This window comes from Haliotis asinina, chromosome 12, assembly GCF_037392515.1.
Source record: "Haliotis asinina isolate JCU_RB_2024 chromosome 12, JCU_Hal_asi_v2, whole genome shotgun sequence".
In the NCBI taxonomy this organism is placed as follows: domain Eukaryota; kingdom Metazoa; phylum Mollusca; class Gastropoda; order Lepetellida; family Haliotidae; genus Haliotis; species Haliotis asinina.
The window spans coordinates 32,703,821-32,713,424 of record NC_090291.1 but is presented as its reverse complement, the minus strand read 5'-3'; the positions used below and the strand labels follow the sequence as shown (position 1 = coordinate 32,713,424).

Here is a 9,604-nt window from a genome sequence, read left to right as displayed (position 1 = left end):
TGCTCGATAGATTCGCATATGCTTGCCTAAGGGGTTTCGCTGAAAAAAGACTTCACCATGAATAAAGACGGCGTTTATGTTGTTGTTTTGTCGTTTAGATTCCCTCTTGATTATTCTTTGCTCATGAATACTTGTGGTTATATAAGCCGAAGTACAATGAATACATTTATATGAATAAAGAAATCACCGCGGCTTACATAATGTGGACTAACTCTTGCGTAAGTGAAGTAATGTTTTGTTAACATGGCTTATTCGTTTTGCTTTATAAACAATTAAAGAATTACTACCATATTTAATAAATCATCTTTCTATACATCATAATAAGAAATTATTTAAAGTGCGTAACTCGAGTCGTGTGTTTATTACATGCCTATGAATGTGTTTAGAAGACTGTCGGTGTCGGGTCACTTTGACGCAAGCTCGATGTGCAGTAAAGCGCAATTGATGAGGGAGCATAAAGGAAAGACAGGATGTCTGCACACATATCGGTAGGATGATAAAAATATAATTTCATTTCAAACTGGTACCTGGTTAGTTATTATAACCTGAATCAAGTAGGCAATAAGTGGGTTCTTTTGTGTTATCGTAACGTTTCGGTAAGGCACACATGTATGCATGGGTGCATTTGTCGGATCTGTTCGTCATATGCTGAGCGCAAGTCTTCGTCTTCATCTCGACGGCGTATTCTAAGTGCTAATTTGTGTAAGTTGAACAACATATTAATACCTATCTTGAATGTGTAAATAAAATGTGTTCTGAAGCTTTTACCCGTGAAGGTCCGGGGTAGAATAGGCCTTCAGCAACCCGTGCTTGCCATGAAAGGCTACTATTCTTGTCGTAAGAGGCGACTAACGGGATCGGGTGATCAGGCCCGCCGCCATATGGCGGTAATATAGCAGGGTGCTGCGTAAACCTCAACTCACTCACTCATTCTCGCTCAGAGTTTTATTGTGGAGTTTTATGTCAGTTGATTTTTTACATCACGATACTCTTCACATAGCTGAAATACTGCTGAGTATTGCGTTAAACACAATACAAAACAAACTGCAAATAGATAACGCTATTTCTTTAGAGCTGACGTGTCAAAACGTTTGGGGTATTTTTAGCTGTTTTCTTAAAATTATTATTGGACAATACGTAGAACCTTGGAATTACTTCTTGCAACTGATGGTTTCTCTTCAGATAAAAATCGATGTAAAATCGGTAATCCCCTGTGCACACGAAGGCTTACTTACGTGGCTGCCTACAATATTTTCCGTCACACATGGATAAGTACCTTAATTACTACTGGTTGCCCCTGGGGATATCGTTACCAATAGTTGTTGGAAGCGAATTAATGGACCGGCTGCAGTGAGGCTTGGGGGCTTATTAGAGTTCGCCAACACCGTCCAGCATACCCGGAAACAAGTATATCCAACAGAGCTAATGCAAGTCTAGAATGTGTGGCAAGTTTAGATTAATGAAATTTTAGAAAGTATCAGAAAACCAAGCCAAGAAAGTCTCTTGATCCCGTTTATAACTCATCACGTTGACATAAGAACTGTTTTTTTCCCTTGTATTTGTAATGTAAACACCCGTGATGGTCCCGGGGTAGATAGAATAGGCCTTCAGCAACCCATGCTTGCTATAAAAGGCGACTATGCTTGTCGTAAGAGGCGACTAACGGGATCGGGTGGTCAGACTCGCTGACTTGGTTGACACATGCCATCGGTTCCCAACTGCGCAGATCGATGCTCATGTTGTTGATCGCTGGATTGTCTGGTCCAGACTTGATTATTTAGACCATCACCATATAGCTGGAATATTGCTCGGTGCGGTGTAAAACTAAAGTTACTGTAATGTAAACTATTTCCATTCAGGGACTATAGATACAGGAGTGTAGCAAGCCATTTTTTTCGTGTAAGCCCTATAGGTTGCAAAGTGTAATAGTGGTGACTTGCCAGAAAATCATAGGTAAGCCCAGAATCTTTTTAAAATTATTATTATGCTAGCTACCTCTGAGATGTGAATCGAAGTTACACTGTAAATTGTGGCTTAGACTAAAGCTGATAGTCTCTGAAAATATGTAATCTTAATAGAAACAAATAACACAATGTTAATGGTGAGATCGGAGCTCGCGAGGACGGCCTAGACTTGGTATATTTTAGGGTTTTCCCATCACAGAGGTGGCGAGGCTTTGGTACCTTGCTGATTACATGCCATCGGATCCAAAATTATGTGAATTGATGATCTGAGTTCAGCTTCTGGATTGTGTGCTCCAGACTCGATAATCTATAACCGACGTAATAATGCGGAACTATTAACGAGCACTGAAGACATATTATCTGGCTTGTCTTGATCAGACGGAAGTTTAACAGACGGCAGTCACGTAACATGCATAGTGATGAGTGCATGCCGCGTTCTTTAACAGAAGAAGAAGAAAAACATTTGACTATTGTGTCACACGCTAATAAGTGGTACATAATGACACGATTGGAACGTTTACACAGCATCCGGCCATTTGACCTACGAGACCACAGTAGAACATTTATGATACCTAAAAATACATATTGCACATATACATGTCAATTCTTGGACACATACACAAATACATCCATGCATGCGTCAAACTTAACCACCCCACCCCACCCCGCAGTAAGAGATACATAATCTTTTCCAGTTCCTGAGGTTGACAAGAGTGGCAAGAGGTTTAACATTTGTTGCAGGATAAACAAGTCTGATGAACGACAGGCAGCAGCGAGAAAGCAGAGTCTGATTCAACTCCATGGGAAAACTGTAAAGTGAGTGAGTGCGTTTAGTTTTACGCCGCTTTCAGCAATATTCCAGCAACATCACGGCGAGGGACACCAGAAAATGGGCTTCACACAGGAAAACTGTAAAGCAAATCTGAATGAGCAACTGATCAAAAAATGAATCTTACCTACATCATACATGTATGTCTACCTTCATTTAAATGTGTATACATACATACATACATACATACATACATACATACATACATACATACATACATACATACATACATACATACATACATACATACATACATGTAAATGTGTGCGCGGGCGTGTTTATTAGACTGTCGCTTAGTTTCTGCGTATATATAATCCTGACAGTAACAAATAAACCCATTTCAGTTGAAAAGGCGCCCCAGTGAGATTGGGGCTCATCTCAACCTCAGGAAATCAAGACATGCTTCATTTAATGAATTAGCATCAAAGGAAGGTCTAAGCAATATCCTTGTGTCTGTTTTTACCTCTTCTTCTTGCATATGGTCAAATGCACATTGTTCTATAATGGATCTTCAAGACGTTGTGGTCTCGTCAATAAATTGAGCTGAGAATGTTCTACAGGGACGATGGTGAAATACAGCGACCGTTTCATTACGTCTGCAAGGAGGTTCGCAAGAAAGGAAAGTCTGGGTCTACAGTGGGTCTTGAGTTGTTAAAGTGGTGTTGCCGACTGGTTAAAGCGTTCGTTCTTCACGGTGAATGCCAGGGTTCGATTCCCCACTTGGGCACAATATGCCTATGTGGCCGTGATATTGCTGGATTATTGCCAAGGGCGGCGTAAAACTTCACTCATATTCCTATCCTATCTGGCCCAGACTTAATAATTACACGCCGCCTAAATGTATATTGAAGGCTTTTAACTGCGGAGAAAACAAATAAACACAAAAAAAACCCAGGGTGATGTTTAAATTGGAATTAGATGTTTATACATTGTATTTATCGATGTTAGTGACTATTTAAAATACATTAGGGGTAAAAGGCATCTGTAAATATCTGGTAATGATTGATGTCACACATATGCGTTTATGACATCTGTAGATCGAATTCTTCAGATCTATTACTGGGTTATCGATAATTTCATCGGTCATTAAATGCAGATCAATACGAAGGTGCCTCAAAATGACAATTCCTCATTTAAAATACATGTCTGTGCATCATAAATATATACTGAAAATCCAATAAAACAGCACCTATTTGTCCCATGTATGATAAATATAAATGTAACTGATTTGGGCTTTTAAAAACAACGGAATGAATTCAGACAACCTACCGTCATAAAACTAGTCTGGATATAATTCAAACGACAGAGAGTTACGAAACGTTTAAATCATGTAAAACTAACAAATCACACCCAATATTTAACAGGAACAAACAGACGTGAAGTACAATTCATCTTCACTGACTGCGCGTTGTGGTTAGATCTTCCAGGAACCATTCGGACAGAATGGTGAACCCTGGATCTCTAATTACACCGAATCCATATCCAGTGTCACAGTCGTTCATATCCGCTAACTGCTGATGAATGCAGGGAAACAAATTGCCCTCCAAGCCTGCAGATGCCAGGACATAGGAGACATCGATAGGATATCGATCGAACACAAATCCCATTCTTGCCTTCGTACTTCCAACATTCCCCGCCGCGCACAAAAGCAAAGGTCACTTCCGGGAACAACGGCCTTCACCTTTAGATACGTCGAGGCAAGCCAAATTTCCCCACCGATTACCAATTTCCTTTGTGTATTATGAAGTATCGAGACAACGTTGTGGAGGATCGTACCTCATGAAGTAGAGTACACGTTACAGGTAATGTGTTTCCTGTTCTGTAACGGAATATGGATGTATTTTGTAGTAGTTTCATGCGATGCTCCGGAAATGTATGAGGCTCTGTATGAGTGGTCGCCGAAGTATACATTACGTTTTGAGTCCTCACAAAGGCACCGGTGGCTTTCGGTAATGTGATGTAAAATCAAATGAATACCAAGTGGATGTAGGCATTATCGAGGATGGTCTCCTTTTGATTGTTTGACCCATTACATGTAGTAATTCCTTGAACACATGAGAGGACACCATACATGGCAGACTCCATCATAAATATAACCAGTCCCAAAGGCTTCGATTAATGTACGTGTTACACATCCATATTCTATGCCACTGTCACATTTATCAATAAATTATTAATATGATATTATATCTGTGCTGCATTTAAAATGTCAAGGAGTTATTTGGATATCGGTAAAAAAATCGAAAATATCTTCAAAGGTATACACAATGTAATTAGTTTCTCATATCCAAAGTGGAAGTACGAATATCTGAAAATGTTTCTGAAATATCAAAATATTTCGGAATATCTATTAATGTGTATTAAAGAATGTATTAATGTATTAATATTTCATTAAACAAATAAAATCATAGTGCACATAATGATGTTAGAAATTAATCTTTAATGAAATCGTAAATTCAGTACAAAATAACTCTAAATATTACAGACATATATCAACAAGCATATTAAAGCCATCATTAATACATTTAAGACATCGGTTAGATAAATCATTGACTAAGGTCAAATTAAATTAAAAATGTCATTGATAATTTATTTTGTGTTAATTTTTACATTTGTCCTTGAACTCTTTTCCGTCTATTTTAAAGACGAACTACAAACAAGTTATACCGGACATATCGGTGATTGAACTACTGATATCATTACAAACATGAATATGTATACATCTTTAAATCCTATTCTTAACCCGCCGATTCAATTTTAGATATCAGCAGTTCTTTTTAAGATATCGTTTAGGTTCTTCATCTTACCCTTAATTCATTTCGTGATATGAATTTTATGGCATATATGTCTAATTATCTACTTTTGAGACATCTTTATCATTTCAAGATATCATCAAGATATCTCTAAAAGATATTACTAATTTCGGCCCCCAGAAACCAAACCCGTGAAAAAGTCTTGTCATTCAGCCGTCTAAGTTGCTGCAGTTAGCTTCTAGGGTTGCCTCCCTTTGGTATGGTGGCACGTGGGACTGGATGCACGAATCCTGTATCGTTCCGATTGTTTCTCGGTTTGTCAACACCACATCTTTGCTTATAGATGTCAAGGGCGATGGGGTAGCTTAGTGGTTAAAGCGTCCGCTTGTCACGCTGAAGACCCAGGGTACAATGTGTGAAGCTAATTTCTGGTGTCCTTCGCCTTGTTATTGCTGGAATATTACTAAAGGCGACGTAAAACCAGACTCACTCACTCACTGATTTCAACAAAGTTGGAAGTAACTTAAGATATGAATCACTTCTCGGTTCCGGCCTAACAGACCCGTGAAGGTCCCGGGGTAGAATAGGCCTTCAGCAACCCATGCTTGCCATAAAAGGTGACTATGCTTGTCGTAAGAGGCGACTAACGGGATCGGGTGGTCAGGCTCGCCGACTTGGCTGACACATGTCATCAGTTTCCAATTGCGCAGATCGATGCTATGTTGTTGATCACTGGATTGTCTGGTCGACAATTATTTACGGACCGCCGCCATATAGCTGGAATGTTGCTCAGTGTGGCGTAAAACTAAACTCACTCACTCCGGTCTAACATCAAACGACACGCCATACTATATCTGTAATACTGTTCAAAGCGGTCTTACTTATTCAATATTTCTCTCAATATTTCTCTGATTCGCTTTCTCCGTCACTATATCGATTATTATCTGTATTGCTTACCGTTAGTCTCCAGGGCGCTTTAATGCAGGAAGGAAATATTTTGGAATATACGTATCCTTGAGTTCAATGTCTTCGATTTCTGGTCACCCATGACAACGATCGTTGATAATTAGCCAGTCTACAATTGGATCGATTTAAATGGGGATCTTGTGCTCTGCAGTATGTGTGACCTGATTGTTTATGCGTTAGCCGGCCATGATGGCAGGTGTTAGCACAGGTATGAATAGTTATCGGTCGCGGTGATCCAGCGTGAATAAAGACGCCGAATGTGACGCTAAAATCTTCTCCTTCTACACGCAGTAATCAACCTCTGGGACTGCTGGCACAAATGGGTCCCCCGAAACGTATTTTGTCATAAGAGGTCATTATACAAACATACGACGTTGTGAGTGAGTTTAGCGTTATAGTATTACGCCAGTTATATAATGACGTAAACCAGAAACGGATTTCAGATGGAGAATTGAAATCGTGTCCTGAGGGTGACTCGCGAACGCTTTAGCTTCTGGGCAGGGACGCCAATCTGTAAAAATGTGAGTGTTTGTTTAGTTAATTGAGTGTCACCGTACTCCATTTGCGTAGCTTCATGCTCTTGATGTCACGTCCTTCGAATGAAGAGCTAGCTACAGCACCCGAGTAAAGCTATTATTTATCCCACAGAATTTATTTTTTCCAGATTTTCTGCCATGAGGTCAACTGAAGATGCCATCCCTTCATTACATAACGCACGCAGTGACCCTCGCCGTCATTGCCACACTGCTAAGAAAGTACCTACAAGTGAAGTTTGCTTATGAAGATCTGGAAATATATTGCAAGCCTCACCATGACGACGATATGGAAGTCCATGACGAAGAACCTGGTCCTATCAACCATGGTTACCTGAGTAAGGAAGGGAAACACAACTCTGTCCATCCTCCCGTGGCAAATATACATGACAACAGTACAAGACTCTGGTGTTTAGGTCATAACAAATCGTCAAGAATTTGTAAATTTGAAAATTTGTGTTATTATCCCCAGAAGGAGGATTTTGTATTCCTGCATGGCCCTGGGAGTTTTATTGAAGGTGCGGACATGACGAGTGTCCGCCATGGTTTGATGGACCTGTCTACGGTTCAAGGTCATACCACTCACGTGTTCAGCGCTGTAGATGCCCCTTCTCGGATCTTAAGGGATACCAGCGTTCATTGGGTTGAAGAAGAGACGCTGGTGTTTAGTCGGTTTAAACCGGACAATATAATGCACGTCATCCATGACGACATCCTGCCTCTTCATTACACGCTGCAGCTGGTGTCGCTTGGAAAAAATAGTTCCAGCGACCATGTACAACTTGTGCTTCTTGACGGGTGGGAAACAGGGGAGTTTGAAACTATTTATTCACTTTTCACGCCATACGACATTCTAACAAAAGACAAAATGAATATTCTCGGAAGAATAGTCTGCTTCAGGAACGGTCACATCGGAATCTCAAAAAGGACCACTTGGTACCAGTACGGCTTTGATAGACCACAAGGGCCAGTGGAAAAAGACGCGGACGTGCCCAGTCAGCAAGTCCATGCCGCTGTCCAGTATCTGTTGACTGAATCTTCAGAACCTTGCCAAATTTGCGGTTCTGGAGAGTACGTTGTACTATTGTCCAGGCGATTAAACAGGTTGATATTAAACGAAGTAGATTTAACGATAGGGATTGCTCGAGAAACTGGGTTGAAAGTGGTGGTTATAGGGTTCGAAAGCCACTCTGTTAGCGAAATGATGAAAATAGTCCATGGTTCTCGAGGTATTATTGGTATGCATGGTTCGTTAATGATTCTCGCAACATTTCTGAATCCAGGGAGTTTCGTAATTGAATTATTTCCCTATGCTATCAACCCGGAAAACTACACACCTTTTAAAACACTAGCGGAAATACATGGCATGCAGCTTGTTTATAAAGCATGGGCCAATCAGAACCGTGAAGACACAATTATGCATCCTGACTGGCCCACAGAACTTGGTGGGATTCATGACCTGCCCAAAGAGGAGCAGGAGGACATTATTAACCAATCAGAAGTCCCGTTACATCTTTGCTGTGAGGATCCATCCTGGTTGTTTCACATTTATCAAGATACTAAAGTCAATATTCCTTCAATAACCGAAATGCTGAAGCAGTCTGTTTCTGTAAGTACAGCGAGACTCGAAGCAAAGAACCAACTCATACCTTCTCCAGTAAGACAGGTGGTGTGTGACGTCAGTTCCGACGGACAAGGGGTTACGTTGTCATGGGAACGTTCGTGGAATGTGATGTATTTGGAGTATAAAACACTGGAGTATGAAATATGGCTGCAGAACAGTGACACCGAGTCGACAGTGTCCGTCATTGTCGGAAACGTCACATCACACACGATCTCAAGTCACGTGACTGAAGGGATACTTTATAATGTGTGGATTCGAAGCGTTCTTGACCAGGAAGTTGAAGGACAATTCAGTGATGCAATTAAATGCCATGTATAATATTGTACCTGTATTGTTTTAATTAAGACAGAACCGTACACAGTTGTTTCACTGAACTGAAGATCCGTGAAATTAATCCTCAGCAATCCATGCACTTGTTTGTTGTTGAACGCCGCACTCAGCAATATTCCAGCTATTTGTATAAAATATTCCATCTGATAGTACAGAGGAAATCCTACCGCTGTTGTAGATACTGGATATTCCGATGTGCCGTATCTTCATTCTCTTATGTATCAGTGACAGTATGAAGATACAATACTCCGGGGGACACGGATGACAGTCATCACGTGTGTTGTCAACCGGAACGTGCACATATCGTCTGTTTATATATTTAGATGCATAACAGGGCAAATATATAATAAGTAAAGATAGTGTAACCAGAATGCAGATCATCTGATCAGATTCCATCAGTCTTTGGCCTTACGCTAATCAGCATTCTGTATGTTTTCAATAACTCATTGCCACGGGCTATCCTTTGCTTTGCGTGAAGTCCTCTGAAATTCATGTTCCTGCACAATGTGTGAAACTATTTTTGATGTCCCCTGCCATGAGGTTGCTGGAATATTGCTGAAAGCGGTGCAAAACTAAACGTATGTTTGCCAAACGCCACCGAAATA

At 40.4% G+C, this 9,604-nt stretch overlaps 1 protein-coding gene across 6 annotated transcripts; it reads left to right on the top strand.

Moving 5' to 3' along the window:
* Positions 1–395: 395 nt before the first annotated feature.
* LOC137258502 (protein O-linked-mannose beta-1,4-N-acetylglucosaminyltransferase 2-like) lies at positions 396–8,996 on the top strand. 6 transcript variants are annotated; one of them, XM_067796198.1, is made up of 3 exons: positions 396–488; positions 2,706–2,780; positions 7,177–8,996. In XM_067796198.1, the coding sequence occupies exon 3, from the start codon at positions 7,203–7,205 to the stop codon at positions 8,985–8,987; it is 1,785 nt and encodes a 594-aa protein (XP_067652299.1). In that variant the 5' UTR covers positions 396–488; positions 2,706–2,780; positions 7,177–7,202; the 3' UTR covers positions 8,988–8,996. The 6 variants fall into 6 exon arrangements, with proteins under 6 accessions (XP_067652299.1, XP_067652301.1, XP_067652298.1 ...); XM_067796197.1 differs by lacking the exon at positions 396–488 and adding an exon at positions 513–702; XM_067796199.1 differs by lacking the exon at positions 396–488 and adding an exon at positions 637–702 and having other exon boundaries at positions 2,706–2,784.
* Positions 8,997–9,604: the final 608 nt, after the last annotated feature.

Excerpts from the sequence above, each read along its gene's own strand:
- LOC137258502 (XM_067796198.1), top strand. The coding sequence starts at position 7,203 with ATGCCATCCCTTCATTACATAACGCACGCAGTGACCCTCGCCGTCATT.